The sequence below is a fragment of the Chamaea fasciata genome, unplaced genomic scaffold (assembly GCF_029207755.1).
Source record: "Chamaea fasciata isolate MVZ Bird 193981 ecotype frontalis unplaced genomic scaffold, bChaFas1.0.hap1 SCAF_18, whole genome shotgun sequence".
Lineage (NCBI taxonomy): Eukaryota > Metazoa > Chordata > Aves > Passeriformes > Sylviidae > Chamaea > Chamaea fasciata.
This window is the reverse complement of record NW_027094103.1, coordinates 11,540,103-11,561,450: the sequence shown is the minus strand read 5'-3', so window position 1 is coordinate 11,561,450 and position 21,348 is coordinate 11,540,103. Positions and strand designations below refer to the sequence as shown.

General features: G+C 44.1%; 2 protein-coding genes across 2 annotated transcripts in view; one reads left to right on the top strand and one right to left on the bottom strand.

Moving 5' to 3' along the window:
- Positions 1-3,021: 3,021 nt before the first annotated feature.
- Positions 3,022-3,828, bottom strand: LOC136298940 (uncharacterized). Its single transcript, XM_066200100.1, has one exon. The coding sequence runs from the start codon at positions 3,826-3,828 to the stop codon at positions 3,022-3,024; it is 807 nt and encodes a 268-aa protein (XP_066056197.1).
- SBNO1 (strawberry notch homolog 1) overlaps positions 3,297-21,348 on the top strand; it is a 28,433-nt gene continuing 10,381 nt past the window's right edge. The window contains exons 1-15 of the mRNA XM_066199980.1: positions 3,297-3,412; positions 9,743-9,876; positions 10,326-10,430; positions 11,286-11,595; positions 13,328-13,428; positions 14,509-14,605; positions 15,698-15,858; positions 16,828-16,961; positions 17,106-17,196; positions 18,135-18,296; positions 18,807-18,942; positions 19,022-19,127; positions 20,313-20,466; positions 20,559-20,741; positions 20,937-21,034. Of these exons, the coding sequence (XP_066056077.1) occupies positions 9,745-9,876; positions 10,326-10,430; positions 11,286-11,595; positions 13,328-13,428; positions 14,509-14,605; positions 15,698-15,858; positions 16,828-16,961; positions 17,106-17,196; positions 18,135-18,296; positions 18,807-18,942; positions 19,022-19,127; positions 20,313-20,466; positions 20,559-20,741; positions 20,937-21,034 (1,970 nt within the window). The 5' untranslated portion in view covers positions 3,297-3,412; positions 9,743-9,744. The remainder of the gene's footprint in view (positions 3,413-9,742; positions 9,877-10,325; positions 10,431-11,285; positions 11,596-13,327; positions 13,429-14,508; positions 14,606-15,697; positions 15,859-16,827; positions 16,962-17,105; positions 17,197-18,134; positions 18,297-18,806; positions 18,943-19,021; positions 19,128-20,312; positions 20,467-20,558; positions 20,742-20,936; positions 21,035-21,348) is intronic.

The following is a 21,348-nucleotide window of genomic DNA, read 5'->3' as shown; positions in this document are numbered from 1 at the left end:
CTCACAGGACAGGAATTCAGTGTGGCCCCAGAGGAGTCTCAAAAGGCAGCGCAGCATTCCAGTCCACCCCCTCCTCTTCTTGTGACAGCTCTGCATTTGGGCACTTTGGGAGACGACAGAACAAACCCAGCTCTGCATGGGCACCGTCGTTTGTTACATCTGTGTCTTTGATCACCAGGCACGTGAACTTTACAGAGAGGCAACCAAAACGCACTGGGTATTTTCCTGTGAGCTCAAAGCTGCAGCCAGCTGACACCCTCTGGCCATCATCCCATGAACATCCATGTCCATCCCATCAAGGCAGGTACTCCAAGCTCCCCACAAAAGCACCAGAGCAAACACTGCTCTGATTTTTCCACCCCAGTTTGCACCGTGCTTATCGCACAGCCGGGATGTATCTGGAAAATAAAGATCTTCATCAATTACTGAGGTGATTTCCTTCTTGCAGTTAATAGGGAACACTCTCCCTAATGTCTTGGGAAAGCTCTGGAAACGCCCGTCAACTGTGGTTTTGCTCAGCTGTTGGGGGTTGTATATTTAAAATAATTATTTTTTTATGTATGTGTATTAAACAAAGCAACCGAGTTGGCACCGAAGCCGTGCGGGCCACCAGCAGAGGGCAAAGGAAGCCAAGGAATTCTCTTCCCCACAGAGCAACAAAGAAAACAACGTCATGTCCAACCGGCCGCTGCTGCCGGCGCGCTGGGATCACACCGTGAATTAGCAAAACATGTTGGCTTTACCCCTCAGCTGACCGCCACCGCAAGCCAGAGACGAGGAGAAGTTAAAATATTAAAGGCTCCGGCCCAAAAAGAGCGTGGCTGGAGCCGCTGCGACTCAGGACACGCAGCAGCACATGGAGACACAGCGCTGCCGACTCCCGTAACGCAGGGGGAGCAGCGCGACTCCCGCTGGAAGCAGCGCTAAAACCCAGTGACCCAAATATTGCCTCCCGTAGTGCCGCAGGAGCGGCCCCCGGAGCACCACGTTGTACTGCGGAAATGGGGAATCGTTCCGTGGGGGAAGGGAAGGAAGAGCGGGCGAGGCGTTGATTTGCTCAGAAATCTTCAAGGTAAATCTCTTCAGTCTCGAGGAACACTTCATCTAGATTTTTTTTTTTTATAATTATCCTTGAATTCATTGTTCCATTTTCTGTCCAATATACCAAGGAGATGCTTGTTAAATATTCCCACCTGAGAGCAAGTTCTCACACACAGCAGCACCTGTCATACTTGCAATTTGCAGAATAAATGGCAGCATTTACACAAATTTCTCGTTCACAAGATGAAATCCCTACAATTTGTGTTTCAGCCGCTAGAGATCGAGTAAAAACAATCCCTGAGGGTAACTGCTGAGTATTACATTAAGCAACATCATTTTATAAAGTGACAGAGTAAAATGCCAGTAGGTGCTAACTGCATTTCATAGATTATGAAATATAATTACATTCAGAATTTTATCTACCAATGATTTTTTAAAAAGATCTCTGACAAGAAAGTGCAGCGAGATCCGTGAATTACATGCGAAATTCTATGGAAACGGAGTCCTGCAGAGAAATGTGCGTGTGCTCATTCCACACCGATGGAGAGCAGCATTTCCACCTGCGGGATTACTCACCTATTCCAGCCCAGGATGGTCACAAACGCTGACAGGTAACTCCCTTTTCAACTCCAGACATGGAAAGCCTCACTTTCTTGTCGCGCTTGTACAGAGCTGCTGAGATTTAAAGTTCGATTCAGCACGTGTGAGCCGTACTTCATCATGCCTTCCTCGGAAGTGTGCACAGGGCAGTAATCGAGATAAAAGCTGCCATTTGAATTGTTCTCCGGGTCTCTGGCCACACTCCTGTCGTCTTTTTCTCCATCTGAAGGATCACTGATTAATCTGAGTTACTTAAAGTCAGTTTAATTAACGTTGCTTTGTCTTTAAATAGTTTAACCTTAATCTGTCTAATCCTTTATTGGTTATATTAATCCCTGTTAAATTTGTCTAACGATAAAATGAGCAAACTTGCACAAGATTGAATGAGTAGTACTGAACATTTGAAGGAATTTCATGATTGCTCACACGTCATCTACGCCAGGCCCACTTCTGTGTGAAAGTTCTTACAAATTTTCATGTTCTTACACAGCTGGGAAAGCATTTTATTGGAAGTTTGTCTCTTTTAACAAGTCTTCTCAGTCTGGGGGCCTCCAGCGCTAAAAACATGTCTCCAAATGTGAAACTAGAGTGAGTGGTCTGCAATTTTCACTCACTTTTTGCAGCAGCAAGTTTCACATTAGCAGCTTGTAAAATATTCGCAAGGGAGAGAATTCCTCTGCCAGCTCATCCCCACGGGCGGCAGTCCCAGGGAGGGCAGCAGGTCTGTCCCCCCGCATTCTCCTGGGGGGTTCCTGTGCGGGAACACTGCGGAGCTGTGGCGCTGTGAGGGGGCGGAGGTGGCCGTGTCCTCAGGCCGGGGGCCGCACCGGAGTGCTCGGAGCCGCCGACCGCGGAGGGACGGGACGGGAACAGAGGAGGCCGCCTGAATTGAGAGGCATCGAGCAGCGGAAGCACGGGCGGGGATAACAGCGTTTCCCCTCAGGCCGGCAGCCCCCGGGGCCCGGTTCCCGCGGCCGGCCCGGTGCCGCCGCTCCCGCCAACGCCGCCTCAGGCGGGGGCGCGCGCCCGGCGCCTCCCCCCGCTCCCCGTGATGCAGCGAGAAACGCGAGGTCTCGCGAGAGCTCCGCCGCGCGGCCGCCTTCTCGCCGGCAGCCGCCATCTTGCGGGAGCCTCGGTCACGTGACCGCTCGCAGCCGTTCGCCTCCGCCTTCCCCTCCCCCCACCCTACCGGGAACCGGGCCCGGACCGCCAAGGCTCGACTGCGGCCGCCGCCCTGGGGCGGGGCCCGCCCGCGGGGACGTCGCTTATTTGAAGGACGGTGGATACGCCGGGTTTTTTTTTTTTTGGGGGGGGGGGAGGGAACGGGGAACTTGCTGCCTTCCCGTTGCCGAGGGCAGGGAAGAACCGAGGCGCGGCATGTCAGGTGACGGGGGGGCGAGCGGGGAGCGAGCGCGGGCCCAGCGGCGGCGGCGGCGGTGGGAGGGGAGGGGAGGGGAGGGGGGGGTGGGCGCGAGACGGCGGCGGCCACGTGACCGGGGTGGCCGCGGGCGGGGGGCGGGTCACGTGGCGCCGAGCGCGCGCCGGCGGCGGGCGGTGGCTGGCGGGGTCACGTGGGCGGGGAGCGCGCGCGGCGCGGCGGGGGGAGGGAGGCGCGGCCCCGGTCACGTGGTGCGGGCGGCCCCCGGCCCCCCCCCCTCCCCTGTGAGGGGAGGGAGGGCAAAGATGGCGGCTGTGAGTTAGAAAGCGGCGGGCGGCGGGGCCGGCGGCGGAGACTTCCAGGAGCCCGCGGGAGGATCGAGCGCGATAGAGAGTAAGTCCCGCGCTGCCTTTTCGCCTGGCGCCGCGTCTGCTTGGCCGCCTCTGGCCGCTCTCCGCGTTGCGGGGCCGCCCCGGGGGTTTCCTCCCCTCAGCTCCACAGCGGGGCCCGCGGCGGCGGCGCGGGGGTGTCCGGGGAGGACCCGTTGTGCTGGGAGCGGCTCCGCGGCTCCCTCGCTCCCTCAGCCCCGCGAGGCTGTGGCGGCCTCCCCCGCAGGGGTCTCGGTGGGTCGGGGGCGGCGCGGCGGGCGGGGGAGGCGCCGCCGCCGCCCCGGAGGAGCCCCGCTTGTCCCGCGAACTTGGTGCCCGGGGGCGGGCGGGGGCGGGCGGCGGGGCCCCCCCGGTGCTGGGGAAGCGCTTCTCTAACGGGGGCGGGCGCGGCGGTGGGTTTGGCCGCTCCCCCCGCCGCATCCCTGCGCGGGCAGAGCCCCCCGGGCCGGCCCGTGCCTTTGTGCGCTCTTTCCGCGGCTGCCGATTGTTGAGGTTTGAAATGGGAGAGACGAGGCGAGGGGGGGGGGGATGGGGGTGTTTGATTTATGGTGCCGGAGCGGCTCCGAAAGGCGCCGTGAGACGGAGCCCTCCCGCCCTTCCCCGGGATCGCGGTGCTGTTGAAGGGGATCTTTAAAAGAGGTGAAGGTCTGGAAACAAAAAAGTCGCGCATGGGACAGGATTACGCAGCCGATTGTGGGCCAACCCGGAAGTTTATGTCGGGAACACGTGTTGGTGGGAAGGTGGCGGGGCAGGAGCCGCCGACCCCCGGCTCTGCCCTCGCCTCCCCCGGGGGCTTCCCCGCCCGGCCCAGCCCTCCGGGGCCCCGCTGCTCCCGGGAGCTGAACCGCGGCCACAGGCACGGCCTCAAAGTCCAGGGACTCCTAACGAGCGCACCTCAAACACAGGTTGCTAGGGTGAGTAATAGTTTAACGTAGAAATGTCCCTACAGTCTAATGGGGAAGAGGCCTTTTGGGTTTTTCTTTTTTTTAGGCTATTTCTGTATAATTTTTAGCTGAACGGGTTCCACGCTGCATTTGAGAGTATAAATTAGAACTCTTGTACTTTTTTTTTTCAGGTACTCATAGGCTGGTTCTATATGTTTGATGCCTGTTAAAGATAAGGCAAATTGAATAAATGCTTAAAAAAACCCCCTAAGCCTTGAATTGATATATTTGGTAACTCCAGAGTAAGTGAAAAAAAATAAAAATAAAAATTAGTGTGATCAAGCGACACAGTGTAAAGTTAGGAATTAACTCAGTGGTAGACTTCTTGGCTTTAGACTACCAAGGTTGTGTCTGGATTAAAATTATTTAAAAACATCCATTAATGTTTTGCAAGCTGCCCTCCCCCCAAATTGAAAATCTGTAGTTGATGTTGTAAAGCAAGAATTGAAATTGTGTAACAGCGTGACATTTGAATGGGTATTCTGTATCTGCCTCACAGCCACGACATGTTGTATTTGTGTGCAGGCTCAATATTTAAAAATAAAATGTGGGCAGTGTGTCTTTTTGTCCAGACTACTACTTTGGTTTCAGAACTGGCTGAGAACTGTTTTAAAAGCCATTGGAGCAGGTCATGGTGCTTTGAGACGCTCCTGGAACTGCCTCCCAGGCTGAAACTGTGGATCCTGGTGCTCACGTGCTGCTTTTATTTCTTTGAGTTTTTACTTCTTAAAAACTTTTACTACTGGCCAAATTACCAGCTCCAGCCTTTTAGTCTGAAAGCTGATTTCCTACCGAATTATTGCGTGGTTAAGTCTTTTAATATTTTTGAAACTTCTGAATTTCACGTTTGCAGAGTGCGTAGCATGACAGTTGTCAATTTTGTGGAACAGGCATTGAGGCAGAGCTGAACCCCAGAGTGCCCTGAAGTGTCCCTCATGTCCTTGAAAGCTTTGATGTCTGAGTGGTAACCAGCCTTGGAGAAATGGGGGTGACTTTTCCAGGACTGGAGTTAACTTTAGGTTTTTTGTGAGAACACCTTTGTACGTGTAAACGCAAAACGAACTGCCAGTCTTGAGGTTAAGGCATGGAAGGATGAGGGAGGTCATTAATTAGGGTGTTGCTCTTTGATTGGGTGGTGACTTGGGGAGGATCAGAAGGGGTTGGTTGAGGGTTTTTTTACAGTTACCCAGGTTGCCTTCTGGCGGCAAAAGCTGTGAAATGAGCAGAAGCCACGTGGATATCCAGAGAATCCTGTTGGGTGGGATGGGGCTCAGCAGCCCTTAGGAGGCTGCACAGGGAGATGTGAAATTTTCAGGTCACTAATAACTCATGGGTTAGACAGGCAGAGAAATTTGCAGGGCAAAGCTGTCTTGTCTCTACAACTCCAGGATTTGTGTGATATTATAAATGGCTTCCAGCACGGTTCAGGTGGCAGGTATTCCTCAAAAAGGCAGTGGGATGAACCTTTCCAGTGAAAGAACAAAAGTTGCTGGATAAAACAACAAAAGTTACCAAGAATTAACACCCAGGTGTCTGGAGGGCTTGGGAATAGCAGTGCCTGCTTGATTGTGATGTTTGCTTTGGACCAACTTACGATACTGTCATTGATTATGGTTTTTAAATTAGCACTTCAGGCATGCAGTGTTACACTGTGTAACTCACAGACCTGAAAATCAAAAGGCTTTTCATTGTTGGGGATTTTACCATTCTCTCTCTCAGGGGAAATGGAGCAGGTTGCTCGACATGTGTTTTAGAATCGTTTTTCTTCTTTTTTTTTGTTTTGTTTCTTTGTACCAAAGCTAAAATGGAAGGAGAGAGAGAGAGCCAGGTTGGCATGGATACATGACATGATATTAAACATGGCATTCTGGTTTTGTATCTTTAAATCAGGAATTATTTACATAATGTGCAGTGATCACAAAACCATCTCTTTGTCAAAGTTTTAAGCTGTATTCTTCATCGGGAGAGCACCTGTCAGCGATGTTTGGTGTGTTTTGGTGGCCCTTCTTGAAATAGCAGCAGTTTGTTTTTTCTTAATACAAAGAAAGATTAAGACACTACTGCTGTGGAAATTTCATAAATGCATTTTTTTTTTTTTAGTTTTATTTAATAGGCTGATTCCTGCTCAGTGACATTGGACTACCTCACTAAACATAGACAATCTTATCTGCAAGATTCTACATGCTCAAAACAGTTCTTCCAGTGATGAAATGCTCAGGGAACAGCTTGTAATATTCACAACTTTTTAATAAGTATTTTCTTTAGGAGATTTTGAAGATGTGGCAAACAGGTCCTTATATAGTATTGCCAAGGCTGAGCTGCAGAGCTTGATAAAGTCACTTTCACTTGTGTTAACTGAGGAGCCTCCTACCTTGCAAGATTGTGGAGCTGCTTCAGCCTGATAATGTTTGAAGCTTAACCAGCATGTGCTACAGAAAATAAAATAAGTGATCACAATGCAGCTTCTCCTGTGGTGGTTTTTTTTTTTTTCTTCCTCATTTAATTTCCCTGCTAAATTATAATGGGAAGGGTGGGCAGCGTTGGGACTAGGAAGTTGCACAAAGCCTAAAATTGGTGTTAAATATTCAGTGACTTGTAATGTAAAAATTCTAGAAGTTCAGAATTCCTTTTGTTGCAAACAATGCAGCTTTGTTCCTACTGTACAGAAACCAAATAAGTGAAACTAGTCAAACTTTCATTGTCCCAACTGACAGACAAACAATTGCTGTTGTTTTACTGAGCTTTTTGCTGGGTTGCGAGCAACCGTGAATTTTTAAGACTTAAAATTTGGGATATCAGGAGGTGGGTGCAGCTGGGGGATTTCTTACATGAAAACAGCCCCACTAGAAAGGGATGCTTGTAAACTGGAGATATTTACTCTGAAATTGTAGGAATTGCTTTGCCAGTTTCTATCAGCAGTCATCTCCTGAAAACTTTGAAATAAGCAGCTCAAGCATTACTGCTATGAATTGGTTTTTTTTCTGAACTGTGAATCTTTGAAGATACCAGCCATGATGTTTTTTAAAGGTTAAACGTGTAGAGAGAGGTCAGCAGCATCGTGGATGTGTTAAACTGGACTTGAAACAGAAGTGATGGGTGTGACACCATTGTAGGTGTGTTTTTGTGGTGTTGGTGTGGGTTTTTCTTCTAGCTTTGGTTTTGCTTTGAGTCTCAATTTCATAGAAAGGCCTTTCCTTTCTATACTGTGAGAGCAGACTAGAAGTTCTTGAGGCTTTTCATTTTCTCTTCATTCTCTGAAGTGAAAAGCCCCAAACTTCTGCCTTTCTGTGCCTCTATTCAGTCCCTTAACTCCCAAGCAAGTTTTAGTCACATCTTTGCTCAGCTGTGGGGTGATCACAGCTCCACACAGACCGAAGAATGACTTCACTGATGGTTTTTCCATTGTGCATTTAGACATTTTAGTGTATTTGTCCTTTGAACCAAGGTGTTGCCCTGCATGGAAAGGTGCTCATGCCCCTTTCCCAAATGGATACTGTGAAGTTATGATTTTAAAGTGTTTTGGAGCTGTTTTGATAGGGTGACCTGTGTTCATTCCCCTTCTGTAGAGAAACTCCAGGAGCTGCTCTCAAGTTCTGAACACCAAAAGTTCTGATCAGCAAAAATTTCACCTGGAGACTTAAACCTTCCTCCCCTCACCTTGTTTCTAGTTAGTAAACAATGCTGCAAGGTTCTAAACTTAGGTGTGATGGACACTTAAGATTTTAGTTGGATGAAAATTAACTATCTTACCTAATTAATATAATAGTCTATTAATATTAATTATATTAATTATAGTAGTTTATTAATATATAGTTCCCTTCTTTGAGAGAGGAAGCACAATCTTTCTGGAATGAAAGGTGAAACTAAAAGTCAGCTCTTACCACTTTTGTTGACCCATTCAGGGTTCTGGGGGACAGGCTGGTGGCTGGTGACATCCTTTAATGGTGTTGCCACGTCAATTAAATCTGCTAGATGACTTAATGCTTGTTAATATTTTCTGGACCTCATAGCAACAAACCAGGCCATTCTGCCAATTTATTTGGTCACCTCAAATGCCTTTTAGAAAGAAGAGTCTGGTTCTGACAAGCAAGTGGTGTTTGATGGGGCTGTGTGTGCTCACTAAAAGTCCCACCAGTTGTTTGTTGCTTTGATATTGTTTGGAGCATCTCTAAGTCTTTGATGCCTTTAAATGTATCTTCCCCTTGTCCCTGTAGCTTGCACTTGTGGTGGTGCCACCATCTCGGTGTGACCAAAAGGTTTCTTTCTCCCTGCTATTGCACAGACCAAAACTGGGAAGCGTAAGAACTAAATGCCCGAGGCTTAGCTTATTACAAGAATTACCTGTTCTGCTAAATGTGCTGAGGAATATGTGTGACCAGGCAGCTGGATGTGGCTTAGCTGTGCATGTAGAAGGGATGAGCAAGGGAATGCTGTTTTGGAGTCTTGTGAATGAACATCTAAAATGCCAACAAAGAATTGTGTCCTCTTGCCTGCTTTAGAGTAGGTGTTTGGCTTCATGGGGTTTCATTGTTTTGTTCCCAGTGGGTGTTAAGGGCTGTGGAGGGTAAGTGAAATTAAGGTCTGCTTGAGGTGTATTTTAGACTTTATAAGCAACAGCTCAAGTTCAGTGAAATCATTTAATTTTTATCTTAATACTAGGGCAGATGGGTTTCCTTCTTAAGCAAGTGAAACGTGTTATCTTCTCTCTTCATCTTTAAATATGGAGTATTTGGCTTTTTAATAAGTTTTTATATGGTCCAGAATAGCTTTTTGAAATTAGTTTTGCTTGTCCTACACATAAAGGAGTCCGTGACCTGATGTTAGTGTCCTATTTATTAAGCAGTTCCATACTATAATAGTGGCACATTTGTTCTCTCCATATGCAAAACAAAATTTCTGCAGTGAATGAATGTAACCTAATGTAAGGGCAGGCAAGAAATTAAAGCTTTCCTTATAAGCTCTTTATCACTAACTTGTTACAAGATAAAGTAAATGAGTTTTAATTGTGCTTCCCTCGTGCAGTCGCTTCACCCGACAAAGAGGGATCATTAGCATAACATGGTCTCACCATTTCTGCTCTTGGTGTCTCTTGTAGTGCTTGAAAATGTAGTGCCTCGAAGATTAGAAGAGGTGCCTTGAGTTTAAGGGTGTGATAGCGTTTTGTGTAGTGAACTGTCTAAGTCTCCCTGCTTTTAAATGTGGTGGGTATGTTGAAAAGCCTACGAATAAACAAAAGAACCAGAGCAAATATAGAAAGTGAAACTGGGTGTACAAGAGACTGCACTGTGAATGCCCTTAAATCCAGGAACTGGAGCTGTGTGTGGGCAAAAAATAAGTCAGAATTAAATGTTCTTGTGTTTACACTTCCATTTGTTTTTGGTTTTTTTCAGAGATGGTGGAGCCAGGACAAGATCTGTTGCTTGCTGCTTTGAGTGAGAGTGGAATCAGTCCAAATGATCTCTTTGATATTGACTCTCCAGATGTGGTTCTTGCAAATCCAGCACCAACTCCAGCTGTTCAGCAGGTTAAAGCAAGAGCACGACGGGCTGTTGGAGCATGGGTTTGCTGTGATGGGAGGGTTAAAGGGGATGATGTCCTCAGCAAATGGTTGAATCATGTGGAGCTCTCTCAAGTTTCTTGCTTCATAGTACCGAGATTGGAAAATGACTTGGGAATTAATTTTAAACTTCTATACGAAAAAGCAATCTGAAACACTTGAGGTCAGTACAGACAGAAATATGCTTAATTCTGGCTGTGACATGGGGACATAATGTCAGGTATCCATGGAGAACTCTCATGTCATTGGGGTCTAGGTGCTCTACAGTACAGTGCATTAGAAGTGTAATGAAATAGCATGTTTAAGCTCCGTCATGGCCTTCACTCTGCCGGAGTGTAGCCACTTCAGGCACAGGCTGGGAACAAAAGCCTTAAGGTTTTATTCCTGCTGACTTGTTTGCTTTCTTCCCTGTGCAGTCAGTACCACTTAGTGCTTTAGAACTGGGCCTGGAGACTGAGGCTGCAGCTGCTGTGAAACAAGAACCAGAGACTGTGTCTACTCCAGCCTTATTAAATGTTCGGGTAAGAACTGGTGCCCCAGGGTTTAGGTGGGGAGGGGGCTTGATTTGGGCTGGGCACCAGGTGCCCACTGAGCTGCTTTATCACTCCTCCACCTCTGCTGCACGAAGGCTGAGGATGATGGGGAAAGGCTCGTGGGTTGAGATAAGGACAAGGGAGATCAGCAATTTGTCATGGGCAAACCAGACTCAACTCGAGGAAATTAATTCATTGCCAGTTAACAATGGAGAAGGAAAATGAGAAATAAGTAAAAATCTAAAAATACGTTCCTGCCCACTCCTTCCTTTGTCCTCAGCTTCACTCCTAGCATCCATGGTCCCCCAAGGGCTGAAGGGGAGTTCCCTGGACCTGGGGCACCTCCTCGTCTTCCTTCAGTGACCTTGGTTGTCTGTCTGCAGGGTTTTCTCACGTATTCTCACTCCTCCATCCCAGCTGCTGATTGTGTAACAATTTTTGCCTGTTGTTAAATAAATATCTTCTCCCAGGCACTGCCAGTGACCCTGACTGGCTGAGCCTTGGCCAGCAGTGGGTTGGACTGGCTTTATCAGATATGGGGGAAACTGTAGTGGTTGTATCTTGTACCTGGGTGATAAATTTTTCATTTTATTTCCTTTTCCTTAGGGTAAAATAAAATCTAAAAATAACCTTCTGAAGTACCTACAATGTATTGAGAGATACTTTTTGCTCAGACTGTTGCAGCATGAGATAATTATTACTCTGGCATCTCCAGCATGTTTTTTTGAAGACACTTCTTACTACAAGTGTCTTTAAAAAAAATGGTGCTAAATGAAGCCTAATAAAGCTTGCTCTTTCCTTTTTGACCGTTCCCTGAAAACTCCCCTGCTTCTTTGTTGCCAGCAACCACCATCCACCACAACCTTTGTGCTGAATCAAATCAATCAGCTTCCAACCCTGGGGACGACAATAGTGGTGACAAAAACGACGCCTGTCACCACCTCGAGGCAGACGATCACTGTAGCAAAGATCATCCAGACCAGCACAACCACCCGGCCCTCGGTGGCAGCACCAGCAGTTCGCAACGCCCTGACCACTGCACCTTCCAAGGACCAGATCCAGCTCAAAGATCTGCTCAAGAACAACAGTCTGAATGAACTCATGAAATTGAAGCCACCTCCTAATATTGCCCAACCGGTAGCGACAGCAGCCAGTGAGTTTTCTTTCTTTGTAATTACAGTGTATTAGGAAAATAATGAAATAACGATCTTTGCACGTCATGGGTTTTCATGGCTTAGTACAATATCCTGGTAAAATGAAGTGGTTCAGGAAACCTGATAAATTTCATTCCAATTGTAGCAGTGTTAGAATTCAGGGTGAAGTGGTGTGAAATAACAGAGTTAAAAAATTAAACTCTTGATTTACTGCATGGAATGAGGAAAATGACAGATTGCAGCTGGAAAATTGGTAAAATGAGTTTGTGAAGATTACTGAAGTCTATTAGCTACCTTACTGTAGTTTCCCCCAGTTCCTGTTCTAGTGCCTACTTGGAACTACAACAAACTAGTACTTTTTCCTATTTAGCATCTTCCAAACTAGTTTTGTCGCACATAAGGTGTTTGTGTGAAGTGTCTCCTGCCAAAGGAAAATCTGTCCCTTTGTTTCATTGGAGGCATCAGATCTATTGTTTAAGAAATCAGGTCCTAAAAACTTGCTGTTTATTTTCATCTTACTTTTGAAATATTGAGTAAGTTAAATGCCACAAGTACTTTGTCACACTCCAAATCTTCATTTTGTGATTCCTTCCGTAATATTTCCTTGTATGTTAGAAATAACATGTGGTCAACTTGTAGAAGGAAAAAGCTGCATGTGTGTGAAACTTTAACTCTTTCAAGTTGTCCTGATTTTAGCATGAGGTTAAGATCAGACTAGTTCAGTTTGAGAATACTTTATTGCTGCTTTTTTTTTCTGAAAGATACACAGGCATTTTCTGGATTTCTGTTATTTTCATTGTCTCTGAAACAAGCTTTGCTGATTTTGTAGGTGTGGTTGGCATAACCTATTTTTCCATATGCAGACAAAGAGTGCAGTGCAGGAGCTGTCTGTTAGAACTGAAGCAAAAAGCAGAATGTCCCTCCTTGTGTCATTGTTTTCTCTTAGGGAGTGGTTGCCAAAAGCCAAGTTGGGACATGAACTGAAGTTGGGGCAGGGAGTAAAGGAGGTGAGGAAGAGGAGGGGAGAAAGCAGAGGTGGATAAGTCAGTGAAATTATTAAGTGAAAACTCAGAGAAGCACAGAATAGGTGACACCAACACACAATAGCTGTTGGAGTGGCACAGCTGCAGAAAACAGTTGAATCTGTAGCTTCTGTATAAAGGGAAAAGGAGACCTGCAACTTCTAGAACTGCATTCCTGATCTTATTTGTGTTCCCGTGTCTCTGGATCTTTCCTCGTGTTTATTTTTAAAAAATGACAATTACTTGTAGAAAGAGAAGTTCTTGAAAGGAAAATGGTCTTTTCATATAATTCAGGCAGCAGGTGTTCTAGATGGGAAAATACTAAGAAGTTAAATTATGCAGTGTCTTTGAGGAAAACATTTATTTGTGCAAGTGCCCTAATTGTTTTTAGGGGCAATTAAGCTAAGTTTATTACATGCATTAATATGATGGAAGCTTGACAGCTGCTTTCAATATTTTGGATCCATCCTTATGCAAATGATTTTAGTTGTGTACTAAGCTCTATTCCTAGTTCCTTGCAAATGTGACTGAAGACAGGAAGGGTAATAAATGATCTTCTTAAAGGATCCTGTTACAAATTTGTTCTTGAAGCATCATTGTGCTCCTGGATACTTCAAACTTCTCTTCCAGCTCATTAATAGAGCAGCACTGAATTTTTCTGAGTTGATGTTTGGAGGGAGCTCTGTAAACCACAGCTTTTGTCTTGCAGCTGACCTAAGCAATGGTGCAGTGAAGAAGGAGGCTTCCACGAAAGAGGTAGCAAGAATATGGATAAATGACATTAAAATGAGAAGTTTTTCACCTACTGTGGTAAGTGGCACAAATGATTCATTTGTCAAACCAACGTGTTGCTGGCCATAAACAGTTGTGGCCAGTTTCAGGGGTTACTCATACTTGTCCTGTGTGTGGTGGAACTGTCAAGTGCATCTGTTTATTCAAAAGGTCAGTTGCTCCACTAGATGAAACTTGGTTAGGTGAGTGAAGTTAACAGCTGTGCAGGGCAGACTTAGGCAGTAAATGACAATTTCCAGAAGTTACTGTCCTTTGCAGAAGCTGCTGTGGCTCTGATTAAAGGTGATAAGCATAGCATTTCCTCTGGGTTAAAACATTTCCTTCTAAAATCACTAGCAATGAGGAAACTGAAAGCTTCCCCCCTAGCATGGCTGTCCTTCTGGGCAGTCCAATGGAAGATGTAAATTGAGTATCATTCAATTTTCTAAATGTAATAAAATTACATTCTGATGCTGTAAACACTTGAGTTTTGTCATTTTCACTGATAGCCAGGCTCAGGCTGGTGTTAGGGAAGAGCTGGGCTCCTCAGTGACTGCCGTGCAGGAGGGGTTTGTCAGATCACTTCTTCTGTATTAAACGTTCTTGGTTGTGGAAGAGGTTTGATTTTTCATCTTTTGAGGGCTTTACAAATGTTTATATGTTTCTATTGATCAGGGTCACAGTAAACAGGTAACTGTCAGGTTTCAGAGAATACAGGACAGAACTGACTATTTAACTATAAAGTTGTGATGTTGTGGAACTGCAGGAGACTCCAGGGGAGTGCTTGAACATTAGGACTGTCATATTTTCAACGCAATTTTCTTAAAGTCTGGTTTTAATATGCTGTAAGAAGTATTTCTTCTTAATTCTGCTTATTTGAGTTTGGAGTACTTGATCTTGCAAAAAGAGGAAGTTCCCTGACTTTGTGTCTTTAGAGGGTTGTTAGGAGTGTAAGAAATGTACTTTTGTGTGTAGTTTCCCCAGTGATTCACTGCTTTGTCCCCTACATGTGTTTAAACATTGAAATGCAAGTTTGTCCTCATTTCCTTTCTCATGTTAATTTCCAGGAGAATAGTAACAATGTGCTGTTTGACTAACACAGGTATTTCTCTATTCTAGAAAGTGCCAGCAGTAAAAGAGGAGGAGGAACCTGAGGAAGAAGATGAGGAAGAAATGGGCCATGCAGAGACCTATGCTGAATATATGCCAATAAAATGTATGAACTGATCTTCTGTTACAACAAAAGGCTGAATGCTTTGAGAGTTAATTTGTTTACTCTTGTGTAATTACTAACACGGAAAATAGATACTGTCTGAAGTTAACAGGACCTGAATATCTTGTGGGTTTTCCTGGAAAATTTGTTTTCTGTAGCACTTAGATTTGGAAGATAAGTGAATTTTTAGATAGAAAAGGAATTCTTCAGTGTATCATTGAGAAGTAGTTGCTTCACAGATATGACTGATGAACCAAAATCAGGTGCTTTTTTTCACATCAGTTAAGATGCCTTGTGCCTCAGCAGAGGAAATTTAGCAAAGGAATTCAGTGCTCACTGCTATACTTAGGAATCTAGTTTGGGTCCTTTGGTGTGAAATCACCTTAAGTGCATTCTTCCTGCATTGTTCCTGGCTGACTACTTAGAACTGGCTCTTGGTTGGTTTTTGAATGAATCTTTTACTGCTGTTAATTCCCATCTCTTTTTTCTCTTTTCTTTGTTGTAGCCATTGACACCATGCTGTTACCTTGTTTGCTAAATACAGTGACCTGGTGTAAAAGCAAGGCAAAAAATTTGCAGGGAGTTTATAGCTAAATGGTTAATTTTTATTGTTACTGATGAGATCTGTCAGCAATTAAACCATGTCTGTTCTAAATATTTTCTCCTCTCATTCTGCTTAAAAATGGCACTATATAAATAGTGAGAAGAATGTTGCTTTTGTGATTCTGGCATCCTGAGGCTGCTTCTGGCCTTTTTGGAAAGACAAGGTTCAGACTGGTTTTTTCTCAAACAAGTCAAGTCCACAAATAATGTAATTTTCTGTAAAGTGAATTTTATCTAATCTCATAAAAATTGTGGGAAGGTGATGAGAAGAGAAAGTTAAGATTGCAGTTATAAATTCAGATTAGTGTGTTCCTTCATATGCAATGCAGTTTAACACTTGACAGATTGTCGCAATGAAACATACTCACTGTTGAGTTCAGCCTTTCCAATCACAATTGTAAGTTGTTTGGGTAAATACAATAACTTGTGCTGCAGCAACAGAACTCTGTATTTTGTTTTCATCTGCCTTCTTTCCCCTTCTTTCTCCACCAGTAAAAATTGGTCTACGTCATCCTGACCCAGTAGTGGAAACCAGCTCGTTATCCAGTGTGACTCCTCCTGATGTGTGGTACCAGACATCAATATCAGAGGAAACAATTGACAGTGGCTGGTTGTCAGCTTTGCAGCTCGAAGCAATCACTTACGCAGCCCAGGTATGCCAGACATCAGCACAGCTTAAAAGCTAACAGGGAATTTAAGAAGGAAAACTGCAATCTGACAAGTGCAGCTATGTCAGTTTTACAAGGAGATAAAATAATAAGAGCTTAAAGGTTTGAGTTGCATTAGAAGATGGCAGGTGAGCTTCAGCTCAGATAGATGTGAGGTAATACACCTAGGAAAACTTCCTCTAAACCACTTCCATGATACTGATATCTTAACTGTCTTAGAACATGTTAGTCATTTTTATTTCTCTGAAATAATTTAATGGCTGCAGTAGCAGCAGGCTGAGAAAGCCAGGCCTGTTTGACATCCTTGGGAAGGGAATAGAGAACAGGACTGGGTGTAACTTTGCTGCTGGGTTAGACTTCAGTGTGCCCACCCCCGATGTGTGTGCAGTGCTCTGTGTGCTGGGGAGGGGGGCAGTGGAGTTAGAGGACAAATAAAATGGTCACAGCAGGGAAAAACTGCCTCAGGAAATGAGACTAACACAGATGGGGCTGGAGAGGAGAAAAAGGAATGGGAATGAAATCAGGGTTGAGATAATCCAGGAGTGAGTGATACCACACAATGCCAAGGGCAAAGCAGAACCTGGTGACACTGACAGGAGACTGGTTTAAAATGGGTAAATTCAGAATACTGCATTCCACAGGCTGTGGGTGTCTGGGTCTTGCTGCTACCAGAGGCTGTGCAGGTGCCTAACAGTGGCTTAGGAAAAGGCACAAAATACTGGACAGATGTTCAGAGCAGTTCTGGGTGCTGAGGGAAGCAAGGGGAGAACGGATCACACAATGCAGCTGGGGTGCTCTGCTCTCCCTAAATAAAATCCCCTCTTCCTGCTTCTAGGAGTTTGCTTGGACCACTGATCTCCTCCAATAGGATGTTTCTTATGTTTGCTCTTTTCTGACAATCCCCTGTGATGTGTTTGGAGAATGGGTACAAGTTTTTTGTTCTTTCTCCTACAGCAACATGAAACATTCCTGCCCAATGGAGACAGAGCTGGATTCTTGATAGGTGATGGTGCTGGTGTAGGAAAAGGAAGGACCATAGCTGGAATAATCTATGAAAATTACTTGTTAGGCAGAAAAAGAGCAGTCTGGTAAGTGTGTCAGGATTTGTTAGAGCAGACACTCCAGTGACTCTATGACTTAAATTCAGGGTCATCTGTCATCTGACAAATGTTCTAGCAACTGCCTTTTGACCTGCTGTAACTTACAGGATATGCTTTGTTTTGTATCTTCAGGTTTAGCGTGTCAAACGATCTGAAATACGATGCTGAAAGAGATTTGAGAGATATTGGAGCAAAAAACATATTGGTGCATTCATTAAACAAGGTGTGGAAACTTTTTACTATGTACAGTTGAGGCAAACCTTTAGGTACGCTTGTGTGACGGGTTGTGCATGTTGACTGTTTTAAGAGCAAGAATGTGCTAATTTCAATAAATTTGCTCTCTAGGTCTGGTTTGACAGGCCTAAATCTTACAAAGAGCCACACAGAGCTTTAAGTTAATCATGTAAATAGGCCCCTTGTAGGATTAAGTCTTAGCATGTGTGCTTTTTTTTTTTTAAATTACGCTTCAAGCCACTACTGACACTACTAGTAGAGTATTTTCTAGAAGTTGAAATATTCTTTCCATCTTTAAAGCTTTACAGCATTTGAATTTTTTTCCTTTCTACCTCTCAGTGCACATTTTATATGTAATGCATATTATGTGTAATACTTGAATAATAGACTCGCTCAGTGATTTATTAGAGCAGCATCGGTGTGTGCAGTTGTTTTTGGAGACACTGCCTCTGCTCTGGATTTGCTGCTTAAATTGTGAAGAGTGATTACTGGTTGAATTTACTGAACTTAGAAGTTTGGTTGAAGTTGGTATTTTTGCTTTTCTTAAATTCTAAAATAAGGATTTAGAAATCATCATTGGTGGTAGCGGCTGTAAATACATTTGAGGTGTTGGATCTTAAAGGGATGCACTGAAACTAAAATCTCAATTGCATTTAAACTAAGGACACCGTGTAGTCAAAGGATGTGGCTGCTAAGCTTTTGGAGCCGCAGATTTAGTCTTCCTTAAGTCTGTGTTTAAGAAAGGCCTTACATAACCCCTTAACCACATTGCCATCAGCTGTGCCCTGATCATGATGTGGGGTTCTGGGTGGCTCCAAGTGTTCACACCCTTAAGCTTAAGACCAGCAGCATCCCTTCATCATCTGGTAGGTGGGATTGAGGAGGGATCTCTCTCAATTGATTTCTGTAAATTTTTATTTGTTGCAGTTCAAGTACGGGAAGATTTCTTCCAAACATAATGGAAGTGTGAAGAAAGGTGTGATCTTTGCTACCTATTCCTCTCTCATTGGGGAAAGTCAGTCTGGTGGGAAATACAAAACCAGATTAAAGCAGCTTCTTCACTGGTGTGGTGAAGACTTCGATGGAGTTGTATCCTTTTTCTGGAGGTCATTTGGTTATAACCAAATTGCAATTTAGACTTACATCTTTATAGGTTTTTAGGTATTCGTTATTTGTAGCGGCAATCAGTTGTGTGCATGCCCTGACATTGCACTTGCAGTTTTTCAAACTTTGTGCCAAACATATTAGCATCAACTTGGTGCCACACAACTCTGGGACAAGAGTGAAGTTTGTTTTTTCTAGATCAAACCTATAAAATTAAACTGTTATCCTTAAGTTTACACTGATGTTTTTTACAGACTTATTTAAATTTATCTTTGGAGTAGCACCAGCATTTTCAAGAACTCAAGTGTTGGCAATTTTGTTCTTAAATATTTACTACCTAAATATTTTTCTAAGGTTTTTAGTTGAAATGACTAGTGTCTGGAGTTTACCATTTTCACCTGCCCCCTATTGTAAGTAGTTGATTTTCTTGCCTTCTCTTCTAGCTCCTCATTCTATAAATTAGTGGGACAAAACTTTTCCTTAATTATGGTCCAGATCGTATTTGACGAGTGTCATAAAGCAAAGAATCTGTGTCCTGTTGGTTCATCAAAACCAACAAAAACAGGTCTGGCTGTATTGGAACTTCAAAATAAACTTCCAAAAGCCAGGGTTGTTTATGCCAGTGCCACAGGTATGTACTGCTGGGTTTGGGTGAAACGTCTCTGGATGGTTTTGCTGGCACTGGTACAGATTTATGTTTCTCTTCTTAGGTGCATCTGAGCCAAGAAACATGGCATATATGAACCGCCTCGGAATATGGGGTGAAGGAACTCCATTTAGGGAATTCAGTGATTTTATCCAGGCTGTTGAAAGAAGGTAAAATTTCCAAGACCTGCAGCAAGAATGCACAGGGTTGTGGCTGGTTGTGCTTCCCGGTTCCTTGTCTTCACTCTCTAGTCCTTTGCAAACATGTCCTGTCACACTAAGAACTCTGGCTTCTAAATCCAGCAGAAATGTAATTTATCATAAGTGGTGAAAAATGCGATGTTTCCTTTATTCACGGAAAATTTTGAGAGCTTTAAAAGCTTTCTGGGAAAAGAGGCCTCTCAAAAATGTGGGTGTTAGGAAAGCAAAATACATTGCTGCTCCCCATGAAAACACCCTGTATTGTAGTGAGTATACTCAGTGAGCTTAATGGCTCACTATTTGTAGAAGGCCTCTAATGTTTATGCATTCATCTTAGGCAATTTAACAGGAGGAAATCTTGTGCTTACTGCCATAAGAACCCAGTTCAGGGAAATTCTTTGTGCTGCTACAAGGTACTTGGTGTTTCAGAACATACTAATAGTACTAAATGTGAGGGGTCAGTAGAAAACACTGCTGCTGCATTCTGTGGTGGGTGAACATCTTGCTTTGCCTACTCAAAAAGAATTTTGAACGCTGTAGAATGCCACAGTAGGGCTTAGGATGCATCTTGTTTACCATCTACACGATGTGTGATTTTCCTGGACTGTGCAGGTGTAGCCTGCCTTCATTACTGAGTGCTTATCAAATGAGCAGTAATGAAGTTAGAGCCCCAAGCCTGTGAGTAGCAGTCAGCTGTTTTGCAGGTGACTTCTCTGCTCTCCAGGTGTGTTGCTGTTGAAGAGAAGTTACTAATTAAATAATTTTCGTATCAGCATAAATCTGAATAACTCAAGATGGTTTGTGTTATTTCAAATCATCAGTAGTTTATACAATCAGAATGCAAGAATTTGCTACTATTTGGACCAACTTTATTATGGAGTTACAATTTATAAGTTACTGTCTCCTAATCCATCCTAGGTCATTTGGGAAAAAGGTAACTAACTGTGTTTTACCTCTTGGGACACACTTAATATTTACAAGGCAGGGATACAGCTTTTTGTAAAGACTAAATTTCAAATTATTTAGAAAACATATTCCTTCACGTTCGTAAGCTGTTTTTTTCTAAAGTACTTGGGGTTGTGCTTTGAGGCGTTTCTTTACAAATCCTTGCTTTTGAAAATTCTAATATGGTCTTAAATTGTTCCTTTATTTTAGAGGTGTTGGTGCCATGGAAATAGTTGCTATGGATATGAAGCTGAGAGGAATGTACATAGCCAGACAGTTGAGTTTTTCAGGTGTAACTTTCAAAATCGACGAAGTTCTGCTCTCACAGGAGTATGTTAAAATGTACAATAAATCTGTGAAGCTGGTAAGAACGAACCCCTTTTTAAATTTGCTTTCTCTGTCGAGTTCTGGGAGGTTGAAGCTGGTAGAAAATTGAATGCTCCTGTTCTTGTTTAGTGGGTGAGTGCTCGAGAGAGGTTTCAGCAAGCGGCCGATCTCATCGACGCAGAGCAGCGCATGAAAAAATCCATGTGGGGTCAGTTCTGGTCAGCTCACCAGAGGTTTTTCAAGTACCTTTGCATAGCCTCGAAGGTGAAGAGGGTGGTGCAGCTGGCTCGGGAAGAAATCAAGAATGGCAAAGTAAGTTGATCTAAACTTATTTTTTAACATTTGTCATAAATGTAAATCTATTAGATTAATTATATATATATAATACGAATATTTTCAGCCACAGTAGGAGCATGCTTTTGTACTGAATGGTATCTAATGAGCAGAAATTCAGGCAAATTAAACTTGCAGCTCAGTCATAGTGTCTGCTGTTCGTTTGTCCTTCAGTGCGTTGTCATTGGCCTGCAGTCGACAGGAGAAGCAAGAACATTGGAAGCTTTGGAGGAAGGTGGTGGGGAGCTGAATGACTTTGTTTCTACAGCAAAGTAAGACTGCATTTTGAAATGTTGTTTACAAAACTAACCTTTATCCAGCTTAGAGTGTGTGTGTAGTCCTTTGTCTTTCTGTATCTCAAACGTGCATCAGTGCACAGGTTGGGAATCCTTTAGTACTGAAGTTCTTTACTGAATCTGCCTGTACCTAAAATCTGGCAGCACTGCTCAGGTGGGGCAGCGGTTAACTCCTGCTTCTCCTGGCATTCCAAACTGACTTTTTCAGGTGTGAACAGCTCAGAATGTTCCCCTCAAACTGGGAGGACGGGGAGACCTGCCAAGTGTGTGCTGCATTTATACCAGAGCAA

What these genes read in the sequence shown, in the direction of transcription:
- LOC136298940 (XM_066200100.1), bottom strand. Translation starts at nt 3,828, where the DNA reads ATGCGGCGGGGGGAGCGGCCAAACCCACCGCCGCGCCCGCCCCCGTTA.